The 24096-nt window shown below is 36.0% G+C and overlaps 2 protein-coding genes across 2 annotated transcripts in view; one reads left to right on the top strand and one right to left on the bottom strand.

Annotated features, from left to right (window-relative positions):
- Window positions 1–5778, top strand: part of Ms (Myosuppressin) — an 82890-nt gene extending 77112 nt beyond the window's left edge. The window contains exon 3 of the mRNA XM_067120585.1: window positions 4198–5778. Within this exon, the coding sequence (XP_066976686.1) occupies window positions 4198–4286 (89 nt within the window). The 3' untranslated portion in view covers window positions 4287–5778. The remainder of the gene's footprint in view (window positions 1–4197) is intronic.
- Window positions 1–24096, bottom strand: part of LOC136848232 (protein TEX261) — a 166537-nt gene that overhangs the window by 101557 nt on the left and 40884 nt on the right. The gene's annotated exons all lie outside the window — the stretch shown is intronic.

Here is a 24096-nt window from a genome sequence, read left to right as displayed (position 1 = left end):
ACGATTAGGAATACTCAGTATGAACCATTTACCACCCATTAACGCATTACACGCTCCAGCGAGTCGCTGCTGCAAGTGTTGCAGCAGAATTCGCGAGCTGTCAGTTGCAGTAATTACCAGAGGCGTTTCCGTGATTGATCAAGAAGTGCATAAATTATATGCGTTGATATAAGGGCGTCCACCCTCCTCAAGAAAGACGAGAGTCTCCCCAGATGATAGTCTAAATTAAGGGGAAAATTTTTACTCACGCCCACATGCTCATTTCAGTTTTCTGTGCGCACTGTCACAGGAGAGAGAGAGAGAGAGAGAGAGAGAGAGAGAGAGAGAGAGAGAGAGAGAGAGAGAGAGAGAGAGAGAGAGAATTATTGGTTATTATCATATAGTTGAATAACAGAAGAGTATGGGATTTAGGCTGTGAGAGAGAGAGAGAGAGAGAGAGAGAGAGAGAGAGAGAGAGAGAGAGAGAGAGAGAGAGAGAGAGAAAATTAATGGTTATTATCATATAGCTGAATAAAAAGAGTATGGCATTAAGAGAGACACACACACACACACAGAGAGAGAGAGAGAGAGAGAGAGAGAATTAATGGTTATTATCATACAGCTGAGAATGGCATTTGGGCACAGAGAGAGAGAGAGAGAGAGAGAGAGAGAGAGAGAGAGAGAGAGAGAACTTTTGTATGCCAGGATGTCCCCTCATTCATAAACCTTTCCCGTTACCAATATTCATTTTATATGTACATGAGGTGTTCCTTCGCCGAATCCCTGAAAAATGGAAAATAAAAAGAAGGGGAAGGTCAATATCATGAAAACATTTTCTCGTAATGCCGAGATGTTATTACCTGCCGAAAAAGAACGGCACCATAACACACCATACTTGTCTGTTATGTTCAGTATGGAATTTCAAAGGAGCAAAACAAAAACGACTGACAAAAAAAAAAGAGGAACAATAAAAAAGAGTAACAAGTAAAAAATGAGCCGAAATTTCTTCGGCACAATCAAGTTTCCTGTTAAGTATACCTAAGTTTAACCAGACCACTGCGCTGATTAACAGCTCTCCTAGGGCTGGCCCGAAGGATCAGGCTTATTTTACGTGGCTAAGAACTAACTGGTTACCTAGCAACGGGACCTACAGCTTATTGTGGAATCCGAACCACATTATACCGAGAAATGAATTTCTATCACCAGAAATAAATTCGTCTAATTCTTCACTGGCCGGCCGGAGACTCGAACTCGGGTCTAGCAGTGCTAACCGAGAACTCTACCGACTCCTCCAACGAGGAACTGTACATCGTATAATCAAGGACACCAAAAACAGATCGATCTTTCGGTGGTCTTGATATAGCCTAATGCTGTATGGTCAGCAGATCATGAAACTTTAACCACGGCCCTGTGGTGACCTGGCTTATATCTTTAACCTTAAATAAAATTAAAACTACTGAGGCTAGAGGCCTGCAATTTGGTATGTTTGATGATTGAAGGGTGGGTGATCACCATACCAATTTGCAGCCCTCTAGCCTCGGTAGTTTTTAAGATCTGAGGGCGGACAGAAAAAAGTGCGGACGGACAGACAAAGCCGGCACAATAGTTTCCTTTTCAGAAAACTAAAAAAAGGTAAGGGAATTTTGCATCTGTGCACAATATAAAGTCACAATCTTGCCTGGCCAGTTTCGTTAAATGAACATGACGTTGGGATTAACGTAAAGGACACCGTCATATTCCACCTGTCCGTTATAACGAACAACGTCGCTTTTGACGGACGTGAATGTTAAGATTTTTCGAGCCATTTATCAGTGTGATGCGACACTGAAAACTCACGACAAATCTGACGAAGTCCTTTCTTAGGCCTTGTAGGTGAAATGGGATTAGGACTTGGGACCAGTGGTCCGAGAGAGAACTAATGCTCTTTATGGGCTTTAATTAATAAATTAATTTAGCCTTGACGTCACTGTAAACAAACTGTAAGCTTAAACTTTATATATATATATATATATATATATATATATATATATATATATATATATATATATATATATATATATATTATATATACACTATATATATAATATATATAGTGTATATATATACATGTATATACAAAGTATATATGCATACATGCACATATATGAAAATATATATATATACATATATAAATACATATAAATATAAATATAAATATATATATATATATATATATATATATATATATATATATATATATATATATATAAATTGCAATGACCTGTTACTCTTTGATTTCCCCCTCAGGTACTTACCCCCGTGGCAACTCAATTTTCAAATTAATAACCTTTAAATTTTTGTCAATTTTAATTTTGATTTTGTTAATTATGATCTTAATTTCACCAGTAGTGAATGTCTACCTACTCTGAATATGAACAAACTAATTTATATCGCTCCCTTACATCTTTTATTAAAATGCACTACCTGCCAACGCGCTCTGTTCTACTTTGAAAGCCACCTTCTCATCAAGTCCATTTAATTCCCACAAGGCCTTATTTTGTAATATTGATTCGATTTGGCTCGGCCGCCTGACGTCAGTCCCGGCATTTCTAAGAGATTTCTCCCGTTCCCCGCCCGATATCGTATGACTGCCGGTCTAATAAAGAATTTCCATATGAATCGTCTATTTGAGCGAAGCTTCATTCCACTGGTTCCGGTATTGATCTAAATACCTGGAGGGCGCCTTGATTATTCGACAGACCTGCCTCCGTGCTATAAATCGCCCCGGGTGATTCGACAGTGATTCGGCAGCAGCACTGATGCTCAGTTATGCGCCTCCCTAATTAAATCCTGGCTATAAAACTCAGAATTCCGATATGAATATTTTATGCGATTTTTCCCCGAATGGAAAATGGAAGAAGGTGAAGATCTCGGATAAGCAGATATGACGAATAGACCTCTCTTCTTCTTCTTCTTCTTCTTCTTCTTTATTCTTTTTTTTTATGCTTTTATTACGCCTCGTTTTGTTTTTATGATCGTTGCCCAGATCTCGAACGGATCTTATGGATTCCGAGGTGCTTCTTTTCAAAGGAGATTTAATTAAGAGTTTGATTATGATTATTTGGTGTCTTGTAAGGAGATAATGAAAATTATTACACACATATATATATATATATATATATATATATATATATATATATGTGTGTGTGTGTGTGTGTGTGTGTGTATATATACATATGTACATATACATATATATATAATATATATATATATATATATATATATATATATATATATATATATATATATACATATATATATATATATATATATATATATATATATATATTTAAATATATAAATATATATACATATGTATGTGTGTTGAGTCCTGGTGAAATACTGACACACACACCACAGACACACACACACACACACACACACACATATATATATATATATATATATATATATATATATATATATATATATATATATATATATGGTACATATATATACATGTATATATATATATATATATATATTTATATATATACATGAGTATGTGTGCCGAGTCCCACTGAAGTATTGTCATCTAATTACTTCAATACTCATTAACAGGCCACATTTAAAGACATACACAATACCCCTCAGACGTCAAATGGAAGATGATCATTAAGCAGCAAAAATAACACCTAATTCTTATCTTAAAGCTGATCTCAGTATTTCCCAACAGAGTTTGAAGACCAACAATTTTTTCCATCGAATCCTTTCCCTAAAAATATACTGTTCAATGCTTGCCAAACTTAAGATATTTTGTTGAGTGTTTGCGCAACATATGAAGAGTATCTTCGGATCCTCTTTTCAAAGGGATAACCTAATATATTGTATTTTTTTACCAAAATTAAATTTAATTCTTAAAAATTTACTATTTAGTGTTTGCTCAACATAAAATGCATTGTTGAGTGTTTGCGCAAAACGTGAAGGAATATCTTCGGATACTCTTTTCAAAGAGATAGCGTAGTATATTATATTTCTTTTTTTTTTACCAATACTAAATTTAATTCTTAAAAATATAACATTTAGTGTTTGCTCAACATAAAATGCATTGTTGATTGTTTGCGCAACACATGAAGGAGTTTCTTCGGATACTCTTTCCAAAGAGATAGCTTAATATATTGTATTTATTTTTTTAACCAATATCAAATTTAATTCTTATTTTTTCTTTCTCTCCGACAGCCATTAAAAACAGTATGCCCATCAACGAGCCCGAGGTCAAACGACAAGATCTGGATCACGTCTTCCTCCGATTCGGCCGATCACAGTAACACCACTACATCACGAGATCAAAGCGACTGAAAGAAGAGCAAAAGAAGAAGAATAACAACAATAGAAGAAGAAGAAGATTAGAAGGGAGAGGGAAATGAGAGGGAGGAGGAGTTGGAGGAGGAGGAGGAGGAGGAGGTTACAATCATCTTCACGACAGAACGAGGAGGCGGAGAACCAAGTTCCAGCAGACGTTTTGATCGGAAAAAAAAAACAAAAAAGTATAAAAAAAATTAATGAAAAAATAGCATAAATTATTTTCCGTATTTTCGTGTTCTCGCTGATGAAGAATGTAACTCTCCTTATCTTCTGTTTATTTTATTTGTGTAAATTTATGTAATTTTTTTTTCCCCTCCATGTCATCAGTAACTTCAAGCAACACTCGGGGAAAAATAAAACTGTGACCTCATGTTATGTTCATTATCTGTTGACCAGATATGGAAAGCAACGTCACATATACCCTGCATATGTACTCGCTAATTCACTGATTGGTATATATATATATATAAAAGCACATTTAGGCATGCATATATATCTATATGTACGTATGTAACTGTTCATGCATGCATAAATGCAAGCATATGCACCTCACTCCAGTTGCCAGAGCAAGAAGGCCGCTGTGTCATTTGCATATCTGAGTGAAAATTATTCAGAAAGAGAGAAAGAACTTTTGAAAAGATTATCACCACACTGACAACAGGATTTGTCATTTTGCCTTGCAAATGTAAAACCTAGCCAGCTTGCTCTATCTGCACGTGAGGGGGGGAAAAAAGAACAAAGACAAAGTAAATTCATTACTAAGATGACATAGGGAGATGGTCGGACAAAGTTACTGATGACAACTGGGCCACAACTTATGCCTTGATAAATGTTCAGTCTATCTACCTACGTGATTCATTTCATTCTTGTATGTTCATCCACTGTCAGTAATTTTACGTTTTGCCAACGGGAGGTTCTTTTAAATAGATCAATCTGTCATCCTCTGCGAGCAAATGCAAGGCCTTTTTTTTAACGCAAATCTAATAAAGAGACAAAGGAGAAATCCACTGACATGTCACTGAAAAACAAACTTTTTCTTGATGTTATTTCTTGATCCTGATATGAAATGCCTTCCTTGTATTTAAAGAGAAAATGCTTAAGGAGACATGTGTCCTCTGCTAGGTTAGAAAAACAAATGATTTCCATTTGATTACTTTCGTTCGAATGAACCTCCTGTTGTGTGCCCAAGAATTATGCTCTTCCAGGTCTATTTAGCCTCTTACGAAACTACTTGTTTGTGTAAATACACTGTTACCTTCCACCCCATGGCCATAATTACCTGCTCTACCCCCGCTGAAGAAGAAATAATAATAGTAAATAAAATAAATATCTAAATCCTTATATTCTGTACTTGTCGGTGACCGTCTGCCTGCTAATTCACTCCGAGATGTTTGCCGTTAAATCTGTATTCGCTGATGACGAAAAAATATTAGTTTCATTAACACATAAATTGGAGATGATGAAGTTTTTCTGACCTTCACTATCCCCTCCCGTTGCCCTTCACCTGGCAAGCTCACTATCGTTTGGGATTCTCCACTTTGTCTGGGATTTATAAAAACTTGGAGTACGCAGAATTTGAAGAAATCTTTGTAGGGTTACAAAGAGAAACGGGGAACTGATGATTACATCAAATGGTTGCCTTAACATCATGGTTGATCAATATCTTTATATATTATGTTTTATATAGGCTATATATATATATATATATATATATATATATATATATATTTATATATATATATAAAATAAATATACAAACATATATATATTTGTATATATATACATATATATATATATATATATATATATATATATATATATATATATATATATATATATATAAACAGTGGCACCCCGCAAGCAGACATTTAGGGGTCTGGCTTTCTCATAAGTAACAGAATCCATTAAGTAAAAAAGACCCTATATCATAGCCTGCGCTTGAAGGTTTTGTAGATATCTGACAGCTAACAGCAATGTCACATAGTTCCTACCCTAAACTAGCCTGAACTTTACACTTAGCATTCAGTTCAAGACGTTTATTGAAAATGTGTGACATTTAAAATGGTAGCGAAGCATAAGTAATGATAAATATGTAGCTGATAAGTACAGAAGTCCGCTAAGTTGAGGTGTTGTGTTGTGTGTGTGTGTGTGTGTGTGTGTGTGTGTGTGTGTGTGTGTGTGTGTGTGTGTGTGTGTGTGTAGAGAGAGAGAGAGAGAGAGAGAGAGAGAGAGAGAGAGAGAGAGAGAGAGAGAGAGAGAGAGAGAGAGAGAGATGATTTGTAATGATGAGCTTCCAAGAAAGACGTGACAAATAAAACAGAAAATGTCTTAAAACATCGCTGAACATAGCCCCAGAGACCTTTATGACAAAAGTGCAAAACGCTCTCATATAACATAAGGAAAACAACTGTTTGCGAAACTGACGTGACACTGAATTAAAATAAGAGATTACCTAGTATAAGTAATGCGGAGTTACTGATAAAGAACCCTCTGCAGCAAGAGTTATTAAATGACCATGAATCTCTGAAGCAGTTACCAAATACCAATTGTTCCGAGAAAAAATCATATATGACGCACAGGTGTCAAGATGCTATCATAGCCTTTGAGAACTAACATGTGCTATAGAGCGTCTCGAGCATTCAAACACCAAACAGATATATTAAAAAACAACAATTCATTTCTAAGGAAATGCCATAGCCCCATACCACTAGGAACATTACTGAAATTTCAATATGGCCAGCTTTCCGATACATCCAGAATGTCTTACGGCACAAAATGTTGTTTATGAAGCTCCTTCAAATGACAAATGAAAGTATCCACGTAACTTTCGAGCACCCAGAATAGAGGGAATGTTCTACAGCATCTAATCAACATTCACTTAAAAGGAAAAAAGTACACATTTTACTGTCAAATTTGATTGACAAAAGACAAAGGCAGGTTCTTCGAGGTGCTTTCAAACCGATCATGATGACAGAATAGAGGGCATTGTCCCATCACATCATTCTAGTGATTTGAGGATAAATAAATGAGAAATAAGAACACAGGAACACATATAAAAAAATTGTGAGAAAACAAGAGTATCACAACTATCGAGTTGGTCATAATTTCAATGCTCAGAAGCACTTCCTTTACACATTTTTTGGCCAAAAATAAGAGTATACCTAAGAACGGAGTATACCTTTCTTTTAAGCAATTTTAGGGTTATAAAAATACGAATATAAATTTAGCTTAAGAATGAGCATAATTCGTACACGAGGAAAATATTTAAGGTGAGCTAATATAAAAGCTTATTTGTTAACACAAACATGATATGTGCTGAGTATAACATCGTAGCGTCTATCAGTCATTGCTGATAGAACTTCAAAGGTTCAAAACACCTGGACCTGCCGTGTCTAAGAAGTCTCCATCTCCATAAATGCACACCAGAGCAGGTAAGATGAACTTAGATGAAATGAAGTTTTGATGGTCTCAAGAGATAGATGAATATGTAGTGAATAAATATATAAACATGGTGTATATATATATATATATATATATATATATATATATATATATATATATATATATATATATATATATATATATATATATATAATATATATATATATAACAGCCAAGAAAGACCCTTCATGCAACCAAGGCCATGAGTCATCATCTACCAACTATAAAAGAAGTACAAAGGATAACGCTGATCACTTAAAGAACCTGTCTTCGCCCCAAAACTATCTAGCGAGATGGATCAGAAGGCAAATGAACTGGCGAAGAGCCTTCCAATGCAAGGATGGACATGCCCCACGAGTAGCTGGATAAGAAATAATAAGTGGGAAGTGTTACAATGAGGAAGGTTAAGATTTATTTTACAGATTATTAAAAAGAATGGACTGCCAAAAAAAAAAAAACAAGGCCGCAAGGGTAAATAAGGAGATTCTTGAGAAGCAGGCTCCACCTAATATGAGCGGATGGAGCAAAGGAAGCACGTATTCGCTGAATAAAAAAAAAAATAATGCTGTATTTCTCATAAGTTGTATTTCAACAGAGATCTTTCACATTCACAGCTGATCCCTGAACCCCTTTACCTGCCCAGAGCAGCCACATTCGCTGAACAGCAGTACCATCATGCAGTAAATACGCCTCTCTGTCGAACTTCTCAGTGTCAGAAGTCCTTTATTCCACACACCGTTGGTTTGTGGAACAACTTCCCAACGGATGTTGTGCAACTGGAACTTCGGACGGAAGTTCAGGCGAAGATTCAATGCGTCACTACCCTAATACTATTTTCCTTGCATTTTAATACATTTTTATCTATCAATTCATTTTTCCTTTTTTGATAAGAGGGATCTCTTTACGTATTTCCCTTTACCTCCTCTTACTTCTTCCTAATGAACACCATATTCTATGCAAGCTTGAGTTTCAGTGGCCCCTGTGGGCTTGTTCCATATGAAAAGGTTTCATTTATGATTAATAATAATAATAATAATAATAATAATAATAATAATAATAATAATAATAATAATAATCATACCATGAAAATGAAACGAGTAGTTACTTTAGAATTGCAAAGTCGCCCTACTATGCTAGAGAATGTTGTGACCTATGAATATAAAGAAAATATAAGCGAAGTCAACCAGTAAATGTCAGCGACTCCCCCAGCACTAAAAATGACGGGAAGGGAAGAACAAATGGGAGGTCCTTAATAAGGATTCAGAGCTAATCAAGGAATGATGGAGACGGGAGACCTCGTCACATTTGGTTGCTCAGGAGGTGGATAAGCAAATAGAAATAAGATATTATAGAAGAGAAACATGAAGGTACAGAAGGAAAGGCTTTTTTTTTGTGTGAAAAAACTAAAAATGAACCAAAGAAATCAAGCATCATGTGAATCAAATTAGAGGCTGCAGAAAGGTACGTGTGGATGAAGTATCTTTTTTTTTTTATATTAACATGGCTTTATGCCAGCACAGACAAGTGCCCTTAAAACAACTCGTAAGGAAGTTGTAATCGCTGTTCTCCTGTTACCTAATAGGTGAAAGGGTAGGTTCCTTTGCACTATATAAAACAAAATATACTTGTTTATCTATTGAAAGGGTAGGTTCCTTTGCACTATATAAAACAAAATATACTTGTTTATCTATTAAATAAAAACACACGTGTTCCTATTACACTCGTTCATCTAGAAAACAGAAAGCACACGCTCCTTTCCTAAAACAGTTTTTAGGGCAAGAAAGGTAAAACCTTTTTAAGGAGACAGAGAAACAGTTATCTGACGAAGGTTAATAAATTCATTTCCCCTGAGTACAACATCACGTTACATCACTGAAATGACGTTGTGTGTGAAAAAAATGAGTGATGTTTGACTTGCAGTACTAACGAAAATGACTGTAAACTTTTCCTTGGACTTGTATCATTACTTCTTCATTTGTTTTATTTCATTCGTACTTATCTTCTCCATCATCTTCATATCCCATAAGATAATGCAGTTCGTTACATTCTTCCCCTTTCAGTCAATTACTATCTCTCTCTCTCTCTCTCTCTCTCTCTCTCTCTCTCTCTCTCTCTTGAACACGCACATCACATCACATTCTTGCTTTCCTTTTTCATATTCTCTCTCTCTCTCTCTCTCTCTCTCTCTCTCTCTCTCTCTCTCTCTCTCTCTCTCTCTCTCTCTCTCTCTTGAACACGCACAACACGACATCATATTCATGCTTCCCATGTTTATATTCGATATATCTTTTTAACCTAAAATGTCTATAAAAGTGTATAAGTATATATATATATACATATACATATATATATAAATAAATATATACATATGAATGTGTGTGCGTATACGTATGTAAGCGTCTTGTACGTATACATCCACTGACAGAAGACAAGGGAAGTCAGAACGAGATTATTCCTCTCACGTAAATCCACTTCCCTTGTTGACCATTTCGTGAAATTCCTTTACATTTATTGTCGTCTCCTCTGTGTGGGCATGTGTGCGGGCGTGTATGCGCGCGTGTACGTATTTGTTTACGAGCGCACGAGAGTCCTCTTATCGGGTGTATAGGTTGACGTGACTGGTCGAATTCTAATGAGCAAATGTCTGGCACTGATCTACGGGAAATGGACTTCCGATGTGTCAGGGTCGTTATCTCATGATAATTGTTCAGAATTAAACAGTTCTGTAGTATATATACGCGAATGGCTATCAGTTAGACACTACAGCCCAGTTTCCACTTTGATCTCTCTCTCTCTCTCTCTCTCTCTCTCTCTCTCTCTCTCTCTCTCTCTCTCTCTCTCTCTCTCTCACTGGAACGCACATACACACACACTTATGAGCGTGTACATATATTCCTCTTATTCTAAGCAGTAGCATCGTTGTGGAACTCTCAACTCTCTCTCTCTCTCTCTCTCTCTCTCTCTCTCTCTCTCTCTCTCTCTCTCTCTCTCTCTCGAACAGGAACAAATGTAAAGCGTTCCCGGTTTTATCTTAAAAATATACATTTTTAAGCATACATCCTCCTCAAGGCAAAGCACTCATTTCAAAATCAGCAACTGGACATCAGAATCCACAGAATGACAAAGTGAAATTGCATTCAATACAGAATGACAAAGTGAAATTGCATTCAATAAAGATTTAATCGAAGTCAGAGAGCAATCAGCGCAAAACAGAAGCAATACAGAGAGTTCAGCACCCTGAACATCAAAACAAGAAGAGGAGCCGCTCATTATCACAAGGGATCAAGAGCAGCATTACAAGAGCGGCGTTGCACAAAGCTAGCTGAGGTCAAGATAAATGTTAAGACACAAAGGAGGAAAACAATCGATCACTGAGCAACGAGACCAACACCTAAATACAGGGAGATGACGGCGTTAATCGTTTCCGTAAAAAACACCGAAGGTTGACATTTATCATGAATAAACTGAAAAACAGAGTATGGCTAAATACCCCGTAAACACCTTTGGAAGGGATGTAATACCTAATGAGGGCAGTAATGCCAAGACCCAAAGCTCTTTACCACTGTAAGACAAAAGGGGAAGTTCATAAGTACACGAGAAGGGAGGGAAAGCGCCAATGAATTGCCCTCTGGGGATTATATGGCCAAAAAATCACACACACACACACACACACACAGGAACTGCATGAGGGGACCGATGTGTCCGACAGTGATGGAAAAGGGGTAGTTTTTCTATATGTATATCTTATTTTCGATGGGAGTGTCATGAAACAGGATGATGTGGCATTTAAGCGAAGGATAGTTTAATTAAATTTACAATATATTACTCTACCATGAAATCACCAGCTCGGTAATTTAATATTTTTATCCTAAATAATCACCAAATGCAAACATTTTCTGGGAGCAAAAAATCTAATAAAATTATCCATCCAAAATTCAACAGAAAAAATTTTATACTGAAAGAGCAAACAAAAGAAGAACCATAGAAAATACCTAAAATAAGGACTGTTAAGTTCGGTATGAAATGGGTACGGGGTTCAAGTACAGAAAATCAATGTCAACATCTAAAAAAAAAAAAAAAAAAAAAAAAAAAAAAAAAAAGTAGTTTCTAAGAATCTGACTTAGCAACCTGAATATCGTCATTTCTGTAGGCGCCTGAAACAAATTAAATTCGGGACTCATTATGTCACAGGTCATTTCAAAAGAAAGTGACATATTCTCAACTGCAATTTAACCACTACATTCAAGGAATAAATCCCACACGCAAGAATATAATCTACAACAAGGGGTTCAATTCGTGAAAGACGGGTTTCCTGGCCAATTAAAACCCTTAGCGGCAATCTTCAGTTCTTCGAAAGAGGGAGAAATCGAGTATTCACTTCGAAAGTTTTGGACGCCGTGAGAGTGCTTGTTTGCATTGTTACTTCGAATGAATTCGAATAAAGATTTTATCAACACATCGAAAACTCAGGATGCCGTAAAAGCTCCTATTGCACTTTATATTTTAAAAAAAATACTAAATATATGTATTTGCGCTTCAAAAAGGACGTCACTTTAATTGACGTGTTTCCAACTTACTTAATATTCATCAGCAACAGCCACCAATAGGAACCGCATGGGTCCTAAAACAATTCTGTTCTTGTAAAATTAGCAATTAATCGAATTTCATTCGTTAGAGATTTATTTTTTTTATTCAATAACGATTCCATCCAAATTTACGAGCAATTTCTTTACAAAATACAGAACAGTGTACGAGAAATAAAAAAGGTAGTTAATCATCATGTATTATCAGATGTTGCACTTCAGGAAAATATGAAAATATATTATGAAGAGTCACAATCCTTATCAATGGGTCATTTCTGGACACTAAATGCCACCGTACACACTATTTAAAGCGCATGCAGACGTCCATGTCTCAAGCATGATACGAGAATCCTTCGCAAAGTATTTATGAATTACCTTCAATGTCCATCTTACAGCACGGAGACCCATATTCCCTGACTTCGACTGGGCCTTGGAAACTTCTCGAAAAATTACTATTTGACTTACGTTTTACAGCCTTGCTGAATATTGGATAAGAAACTATACAATCTTTCATTTCCGATACAAATTGTCATTATAGGATTTGTAAAAAAAAAAAAGTGTTGACATCGATGGTATATTTCTAAACTCGGTAAGAATATTCATTTATTAAAAAACAGTTTTGACCGCGTAACAAAGAATTTAGGGTATTTTCTAATCTCCTAATAGCTTTAAGGGCAACATAAAAAAATATGCGGTAATTGACAGTGACCTAATGTCGGGAAAAATAGGTGAGAGAGCTATTTAAAGAGAAATAGCAAAGAAAATAATGTAGTATTTGCAACTAGTTTTCCTATGAAGTCGTTAAGATGAGAGATAATCCTCATATAAATCACCTGGGCTGGCTGGTTAATCCTTTAATCCTCGGAACAGGAAATCTCCCTTTTATTTTGATATTTGTAATCCCATGTTCAGATACTGGAGACACCTGTCAATGATTTTTCCCTGTGTGTTATCCTATTGCTATCCAGCCTCATGTTGTTAGTTATAAATAAATTACGCCAAACTCAAAGGATAACTATGCAGCCCATGTGAGAAAAACACCTATAGAACAAATATATGATCGAAATAAAATGATAATATATAACCGCACGTAATCATAACGCTCTTAATAAGCTGAAAAAAACAGAGGACGTATCGGAAAACATGAAGATACTCTTTATTCACATTCAGTTTGATGAATGTCTGGGATTACTGAGTAGGCCTAAAATCTGACTTCAAATGTCCCTTCGTCTTTCTGGATCAACTTCCGAGAGCTGACATTCCTGGTCTGTGTACTACGGCCGTTCATTTCCTTTGCAATCATCAAAGACTCATAAATTATTTTAGCTTGATTGTGTAAATTTATTTTGCGTAAATAAATGTATGACAATTATTTCCAATATTATTGTGCATAGGCAAATATATTTAAATGATTCTAGGTATTCACGGTGCGTAGGCAGATACAGATCAATGGTTTAATATATTCGCGGTCATGGACAAATGAAATTACATTAATTTGTTTATTGAAAAAACTGCAACTCCCAGATGTGTTGGGGGGTTACGTTTATATGGGGGTTTTGGGAGAGGGAAATATATGTATATATACATACATATATATATGTATGGATGTGTACGTATATATGTATATATATACTGTATGTGTATATATATTTATATGTGTATCTATGTATGTATGTATGTATATATGTATATATACATACAAACAATTATATCTATTGATGTTAATAAGACGATAAGCCATCATCTTTTAGCTTCTAATTGCAGATCAAGCATGTAATCATACATATATGTGTATATATATATTATATATATGTGTATATTATATATATGTATATATAATTATATTTATACATATATATATAATATATATGTGTGTATGCATATTAGTGAAACTGCACCCATTGCGTCCAAGCAAATCATCGAGCCACTAACTTTCGGTCTCCATATCATTCGTTCTAAAATCTATTAGATTCACTTTTCACTTATCCGCGTGACCAAACTACCTCAGAGCACTCCGATCCACCTTGTCATTCATGCTAACCTCCCCTGACTTATTTGACGTCCCATCAACCTCACCATTTCAGCCACTCTTAATCCACGCTAGCAGCTCACAACATACATCTGATCAACCTACACTTTTTTTCCCAGTCATTTACATTCAGCATCCAAACTTCACTTTCACTGAGGGGAGCCAGCTCATGGAAAAACTTCATGCGCCTTGAGAAACCAAAAGCCACCACCAAGGGATCCACAACCATTCACAGAATGATCTACCTTGGCACTTCCTGGGGCAACAATGCTCGGGCAGTACTGATTTCTATCCTAGAACAAATGACGTAAACTAACAAATGCTGTTAGAATTGAATTGAATTGAATGTTGAATTTAGGCCAAGGCCAACCACTGGGACCTATGAGGTCATTCAGCGCTGAAACGGAAATTTTACGGTAAAAGGTTCGAAAGGTGTAACAGGAGGAAAACCTCAAAGCAGTTGCACTATGAATCAATTGTTAGGAGAGGGTGGAAAGCAAGATGGAAGAAAGAGAATATGAAAGGAGGTACAGTAAAAGGAACGAAAGGGGTTGCAGCTAAGGGGCCGAAGGCACGTTGCAAAATACCTCAGGTAATGCCTATAGTGCATCGCACGAGGTGAGGAAAGAGGCGATTGTGAAAGAACTGATATAAAATGGAAAATGCTTCTGCAATGGACTGTTGATGGTATAAGGTAGCTAATCAAAAGGCTGAAGAGCTGACAGCCATCAGTTCGTGGAATTGTGAGTCTCCTTGTTATGGTGGACTGATAACTACTTACGTCAAGTTGAAGTCTGGGTCGAAGTCACGTGAGCGTCAGTGCTGATGAAATATCAACACGACACCAAATCTGTTTTAGTCCTTTTTTATTTTTAAACCAGTCTTACGAGTAATTATATCTAATGATGTTAATAAGATGATAAGCCATCATCTTTTAGCTTCTAACTGCAGATCAAGCACGTAATCATCTTATAATAACCAGATGTTTACACGCACTGTCACCATTTTTCCCAAACAAATCTTGATTTATCATTTTAATATGATATCAATCACACACCACTACCATTATCAAGAATGGCTTACAAATGATACTTGAAAGCAAATGCAGGTTACAGTCAACTTATAAACTATTCATTGACAGAGACAATAACAAAAACGAACAGAACACAGAGATAAGTGCAATTCCAAACTCTTGTTCCATGCATATCATTTACGTGAAATCGCACCTCTCTCTCTCTCTCTCTCTCTCTCTCTCTCTCTCTCTCTCTCTCTCTCTCTCTCTCTCTCTCTCTCTCTCTCTCTCTCTCTCCAACCATCGAAAACCAAAATTACACCTTTTCAAAGAACTCGTTGCAAGAAAATTAAAATAATGGCAAAGTCAAGAAAAAAAAAATATATATATATATATATATATAGAGAGAGAGAGAGAGAGAGAGAGAGAGAGAGAGAGAGAGAGAGAGAGAGAGAGAGAGAGAGAGAGCACATTTTGAAAAAAAAATCCAAATTTTTAAGCCTCAAAGGTGATTTATTAATAACAGAGTCTACCCGATACCGTTTGAAAACCATTGTTTTCACCCGATGCAGAATCTCACCGGGTCAACATGCAACGAATGCGTCTCGTATTTCCGGTTGCTCTGATTTTTCACAAACATGAGACAGGTACTTGTTGCGGGGAATCCTATCCCCTGACTTACTTTTTTATTTGAAATACTGCAGCCTTTAAAAGGGACTGTAGGATGGATGCTGATCTCATCACTGGTGGGCGGAGTCCAGAAGTCCAGACCAAGCCTCTTGGACTGTACTCACATCCGTCTTTATGCAAGGAATGGAATGGAATGGAATATAAAATTTAGGCCAAGCGCTGGGACCCATGAGGTCATTCAGTGCTCAACGGGATATTGAAAGCAAAAAGGTTTTAATTTAACAGGAGGAAAACCTTGCAGTTGCGCTATGAAACAACTGTTAGGAGAAGGTGGAAAGTAAGATGGAAGACAGAGAACATGAACGGAGGTACAGTAAAAGGAATGAAAGGGGTTGTAGCTATGGGCCGAAGGGACGCTCTAAAGAACCTTAAGTAATGCCTAAAGTGCAACGCGTGAGGCGCACTGACGGAACTGCCACACTACGGGAATCTTTTTATGCTATTGACCAGTTTGATCTGAACCAGCCAACTGCCATCAGTACAGAGAATAAGAAACAGATGGACTGAATTTCCCAATTTCCTTTAATTTCAGTTCAAAGTTTCTCTGGGGAAAAAATTACGCTATATTTCCCATTCGGAATATCAAGGTCTTCATTGGAAACTACACAAAAATATTAGATGAAATTTATGGTCCCCAGCCGACTTGACCAGCTAAATAAAATTGTCCCTGTGGATCTGTGGCCTTATTTAGCTGGCCTTATGCCAGCATGGGCCCTTGCTTAAAGTAGGATAACTTGTTACATAGCGAATCAGGGCGCTGGTGTGCAACTATCCATGCTGGAAGTTTGCGAAAATTTCTTAAATTTGGTGGCCTCTGTACTCGACCAACCAACCAACCATATACATTACAACATAATCAACAAACCAACCGCGACTGGCTAACAGCAAAATCCCTCTCCAACTTGAAGGGAACAACATAAAGTTTTATCTACGGCTCACGGAGTATTCTGTGCGTCCTTTTTGCCAACATCTATAAAAAAAACTAACTCCTTTGAAATGTAAACATGAGCGTTTTGATGAGATCTTTGCAACAGCAAAATCTGTGATCTCCTCTATGCCTCAGATCAAATACATAATCTCTCTTTCTCTTTTCAAAGGAGATTTGGAAGCTTTGGACCAGGAAAGAATAACTGAATGGTAAGGTGAATGAGTATTTCATGGTCCGCAGTCCATTACTTTTTTATGTATTGTATGTATTGTATATATGGCAGCTATGAGTTAAAGGCTATTTTATGGCATCATCATACTTTTTTGGGGGATGGGGGCTATCAAGAACCATTCTCTTAGATCATAATTGCAATTATAGTCCTGATCAACTGATATACAATTAGAAAATAAACAAATATTTAGAAAGTAACGAAAATAACCACACGATTTTGTAAGGGTCTATGTGACAGAGTTTACTGTTTCGACCATTACAAAGACTACCACTGTCACAGTGATATAACACATGTGAAATTGGATGATAACTAGAATGAACAAAAGTACGAATTTCGTTATATAATAGGAAGTTACAATAATGTCATGGACCTACACTGATGCAACAAAAATAATCAGAATGTAACTACCAATACGATCATTATTATTATTATTATTATTATTATTATTATTATTATTATTATTATTATTATTATTATTATTATTAAAGGTAATGATTGTATCACGTTTTGATTTATTCTCTCACTCTTTCTCAAAATCAAGCGTTCGATGCTGCCGTGTCTTGAACTTAAACGCAATAATAATAATAATAATAATAATAATAATAATAATAATAATAATAATAATAATAATAATAATAATAATTGAGAATCCCGTTTACATAACCGAACATCATCAACCGCCAACATCATATTAAGATCTCATCTTATCTTATTCCATTAAGGCTTCGAAATGATCTTGTCCCATCACCCGCTACTCTGCCCTGACAGCCAGACCTACCCGAGTGCCTCTTGAAGAGAGACGCAGGGAAAATAAACATAATTTTACCTTCAATCCAACTAAGGCATATTCAGTTTAATAATACGATGGCATCGCCGACGCTGGGCGAATAAATGAACACTGTATGTGCCAGGGTATGCGTGATACATAGCAATAATGTTCGTGTTCTGAATAATAATAATAATAATAATAATAATAATAATAATAATAATAATAATAATAATGCGTAATTAGTGCAAGAATGACTGGCAAATATGGCTTAATATAACAAAGTAACACTGGCAAATTATACTTAATACAAAAAAAGTAATTGGTTAAATTACTGGTGTATTGTATAAACTTGTTCAAATTTAATTCATTTACCGGTTATATTTATATTTCTGACAATTTACCTATAATTTTGCACTAGTAAGAATTTATCACATTTACCTCAGCACATATAACCCGATATTATTCACAATTAAACGATCGGCACTAACCCCTACAGGGATTACCGTAGGATAAATTTAAGCGTTTCTTAACTTTTCAGGTTATACCACCACGCGCACCGGCGGCGCCCGCCCCCACCACAAAAAGAAAAAAAAAAGAAAACTGCCCTTTCAGAGAAGTCGGCTCCCTCGAACCAGAACTTTTCGGAAATACAAAGCAGGAATTAAAGAGATCCTTCGCGGAACAGCATCTATAGCCGAAGGAACCTGAGAAGTCGAAGGTGAAAGAATAGGATTCCTTCATGGCTTTGGCCCTTTCAAAGGATGCGAAAACTTTCCTTGGGTGAACGTTACAACAGGATACTATTCCTGAAAAGGTTAGGTGTCTTGAAAAGATTTGGGATATAGGATCCTTGCTCCAAGGTGACCTCCGTTAGGGAAGACAGGAAGAGCGACCGCTGATGGGGAAGAAAATTTAAACTGTATCATTTAAGAGGGAGGTCACGAATATACAGCATTCCCCCCATGCTAATTTCTGTGACTGGAAATAATCCTAAGTATTCTATAAACAAATATTTAGTTCGTTCTTCAACTACGAAACTTTTTTTTTAATGAGATATGAGATAATGTAGTGTCATGATCAAATTACGATCATTGTTTTAAGAATGTTTATAAATTATGAAAATAGAAATATCTTTATATTAAGTTCTATGCTTGTCTGGCTAGTTCTCTCTCTCTCTCTCTCTCTCTCTCTCTCTCTCTCTCTCTCTCTCTCTCTCTCTCTCTCTCTCTCTCATATATATATATATATATACATATATATAAATGTATGTATAATACATATACTATATATATACATATAATAAATTTATGTAAAACCTTTACACAACAAGATTATACCCACGAATATGTGGTAAGTGAAAAATTCCTACATATTCACAGCCTTCCTGAACCTAGTGACCTAATCTTAAATTACAAGGACGTGGATATAATTAATCAAAAAGCGAACAAAGCGGTAATTTAATTCCCCAGGGATTTAGATGTGCCCAGTAAAAGTGCAATTTTTTTTCCTTTTTTTGCTTACTTTCAATTAATTTCTCGCCTTTCCCAGCCTCAACTCACCTTCCATAAGTTATGCTGATTTTCGTAAGGACCTTAGCACTTGCGTTACCATGGGGTAACGGCCAGTCTTTTTGGATAACCCCCATCATTTAGATAGTAATTATTGAGATACGTCGTACGATAATACACGCACAAGTGTCTTTGGGGATTTGAAGGGAGGGGATGTATGTGTATGTAGAGTATGCGTGGTAGTATGTATATATGTCTGATCCCCATAGTTTACAGAGTAATTAATGAAATACGTCGCACGATAATACACGCACTTGTGTCTTTGGGGATTTGAAGGGAGGGGATGTATGTGTGTATGCGTATGTGTATACATGTACGTCTGGTGAAATGAAGTCCAAGGTATTAAACGTGTGATAAATTAGAAAGAAAAATGAAACCAAACATATGTACATAGTAAAGATAAATAGTTTAAAAGGGGGCTGGTAATGGCATTTAAGAGAAAGCGAAATTACTGTTAAGTAGACCTTTCACGAGAGTAAGTTTGAAATGAAAGAGACACTTTTTCTATCAGGCAACCATATTTCGGAGATATAACATAAGCAAATAATTAAGGTAAACATAAAGGAAAACTGATAACATAAATCATAAATGTGAAAATTATAAAGCAGGAAGTGATGAAGAACGAGATAAATATTTATGGTCAAACAGTGGACAAAAGAATCTAGTAAAGTTTCCACTATGAAAGGAAGCTTCTGCATACAGTGCGATTTTGTAAGCATTAGTTTCATTCAAATTGTGACTGAAGTACAGGGGGAAGGCCTATGATACTATTAAATCTGCTGAAGAACCAAAAGGTGAAAAAAAAAAATCTTACAGCGGCAATGAACGTGACGAAGTCAAAAGCTTAAATAGAAATTCTTTAATTCTGTAAGCAGTAAGACCGGTGACGTCATGACTGAATTCACTGACATCAATGGAACAATGGTATACGGAACAAACAGCTCCAGGGTACGTCCCGAGGCGGTTAATTATGCAGACAAACTCGAATCCAAGACAAGGACCTCATTAGCCATCAGATCTGCCAACGTCTCAGCTGATGGCGGTTAATGTGAGTCTATCATATGGCCAGGAAGGACAGGATAGGAATAGAGAGTTTAGGCCAGAGGCCAAGCGCTGGGACCTCTGAGCCATTGATAGGAGACGGTGGATGGCAAGATGGAAGAAAGAGAATACGAGGAGTTGCAGCTAGGAGCCGAAGGGACGCCGCAAAGAACCTTAAGTAATGCCTACAGCGCACCGCATGAGGTGCACTGACGGCACTATCCCCCTACAGGGCTATCATATGGTCAGACACATATGAGATATGCGAGAAATCACGTAACACCCCGCAGAACACCTTATCCCGCATGCACTCGGTTGGAAATCAGGAAATTCTAGGATTAGCCTGGATAGGAGGTGGTGTTCTCTCCCTCTATCGACAGGCTTTGGAATTCTTCCCATGTCTCCTTTTTCCTGGGGCCTTCTCTCTTTTAAGAAGCGGAACTGTTTCACTCTAAGACTGGTCTAGATGTGGGTTCGGTCGAGTGAGACTTCCCCCATTTAAAGACAAAAAATAATTTCTAAAATAGTCGCTATCCATAATTAATCTGAAACTATTAATGACCACTGTTATCAACAATATCGACCTTTTTAATTGCACGCAAATAATTATTGAATTTTTTTAAATTTTTGCATCCAGACTTTTTGCAATTATAAGAGAATAATCATGACAATATTTCTTTCCTGCAACCCTTTGTATCAAGGTCAGACCCCATGGACAAGATTTCTTATTTTTGCAAAGACCCTTAATCACCACCGAATACCTTATGATATATTTCCATTTATTAATTAAGTTCGGGAAAGTATTATATAAGCCCTAATTAACTCTTTATTTCCCAGAAGGCTTAATCTAATGCTAAATGGTTTTAGAAATCATCTTTACACTGTAATATTTTCATATGTGTGTATGAAGAGTCAGCGTTTATATACGTGCGTTCAAACACACAAATCTGTTTATATATCATTCTAGATAGGCTATGCGTATGCGCGTATGTCAGTATAACGACTTGGTTCTGCTTTAATAACACGCACACACACACACATACACATACTGTATAGATGCGTTTCATGTTCAGCCACACACACACACGTACAGTTTTAAATATACATACGTGCCCAGAACTGCATACACATAAGTAATCTCAATATAACAATAACATTTTTATAATAATAATAATAATAATAATAATAATTATTATTATTATTATTATTATTATTATTATTATTATTATTATTATTACTCGCTGGGTGAGCGGGTTCCGTTCTCAGCTACCACTCTGTTGGTCGCGAGTTCGAATCTCCGACCGGCCAGTGAAGAACAAGAGCAATTTGTTTCTGGTGATAGAAATTCATTTCTCGCTATAATGTGGTTCGGATTCCACAATAAACTGTAGGTCCCGTTTCTAGGTAACCAATTGGTTCTTAGCCACGTAAAAATAAATCTAATCCTTCGGGCCAGCTATAGGAGAGCTGTTAATCAGCTCAGTGGTCTGGTTAAACTAAGATATACTTAACTTATTATCTATTATTTCCTCATTTGCGTTAAATTAAGTTCACCACAGGGACATCACCTTCCCCAAACGCCCAAACTTGCCTCCACGTTAACGCAACTGCCTTCGGAAAGTGGCCCGAACTCCGAACATTTATTCGGCTGCTCTGAGCATCTGAAGCTAAGCGCAGCTAAGCCCCCACCCTACCCCACCCCTTCCCCCAGTATCGGAGCGCCGTAAGATCTCGTGGCTGGATGGGATCGGATTTTGCTATTGAATTCTGTCGACTGGGTTAGCCGAATGTGGATGAGATATCAAATACCATTTATGTTTATCGGTGACAATGAAGGATTATTAAATTGTGAATATATGTGTGTATATATATATATATATATATATATATATATATATATATATATATATATATATAATACGCACATATATACATACATATATATATATATATATATATATATATATATATATATATATATATATATATATTCAATTACAGTACACAATTAATTTTTCAGCCTTTTATTTTAAATACTTTTTCGAAAACTACCACAGATAGCCAAACACATACATACATATACATACACACACACATATATATTAAAGAATTATGTGCTGTTGGCCTCATTATCCTTTGAAGATCAAATATGCTTATTCACTGAAATTCCGCTCAATACATTTTTAAAATATTTTTTCGTCCTTTTCAGTGTCCAAGATTTCTTGCTTCATATTCCCAATCGACACTAAATTAATCAAAAATACTTTTTCATCAAATATAAGCGACCGGCAGGCATACCACCAACTCATAAAAGACACGAAAGTTGATGAAGATATAGTCATTAAAAAACCGTCGCATTTCTTCAAAATACTCCCTCATGTTTACGTGATGACAAGACTATTAAGAAAATTATTATTCCTTGACGAGGACGGTGACATTTTACAGAGGAAAATGTCAGAGTGAAGTCTTCTAATTGGAACGACCGTGTTAAAAGACACTTTATGGATTAGAACACAGAATATAAATTTTGGCCCAAAGACCAAGCGCTGGGACGTATGAGGTCATTCAGCGCTGAAATGGAAATTGACAGTAAAAAGGTTTGAAAGATGTGATAGGAGGAAAACCGCAGTTGCACTATGAATAAATTGTTAGGAGAGGGTGGAAAGTAAGATGGAAGAAAGAGAATATGAACGGAGGTACAGTAAGAGGAGTGAAAGGGGTTGCAGCTAGGGGCCGACGGCACGCTGCAAAGAACCGTAAGCAATGCCTACAGTGGACCGCATGAGGTGTACTGACGGCACTAACCCCCTACGGAGTAAATGAGGCTTCATGCGATACTCTAAGGGATTATAAACTTGCTCTTGACGACGACGGTTTGAAGTCAATGTAAAAAAAGTTTCTAAGATTCAAACTGTCCTTATACTTCGTATGTTTGTCAGCTCGTTAATTTAACGTAGCAAATTTCTCCTCATGGATAAATATCTGAACATTGAGTTTTCATGCAAAGGTTCACTCCGACAAATGTGTGTGTTTGTACATTCAAGTCCCTGACTAACATTAATATGTTAATTGCATTTAGTCATATAACCTTATAAGGTTTGTGGGCGATTAATATATGTGTGTGTATGTATATAGGCCTATGTGTGTATATATATATGATTTAATGGTTTAGGGGTAAATGCATGTTCGTGGACAAGGTACTTAAAGAAACTTGTTTATGTATACATAATGATGTATGTATACATGTATGTATATAAAGGATATATACATATACACGCATATGTGTATATATACATATACACATATACCTTGTCCACGAACATGCATTTACCCTAAACTATTAAATTATATATATATATATATATATATATATATATATATATATATATATATAGTATATATATATATATATATATATATATATATATATATATATATATATATATATATGCAGAACATTGCTGAATTTCAACTATAAGT

This window comes from Macrobrachium rosenbergii, chromosome 18 (genome assembly GCF_040412425.1).
Source record: "Macrobrachium rosenbergii isolate ZJJX-2024 chromosome 18, ASM4041242v1, whole genome shotgun sequence".
Lineage (NCBI taxonomy): Eukaryota > Metazoa > Arthropoda > Malacostraca > Decapoda > Palaemonidae > Macrobrachium > Macrobrachium rosenbergii.
Note: the sequence above shows the minus strand (reverse complement) of the source record. Positions and strands in the feature narration are given on the sequence as shown.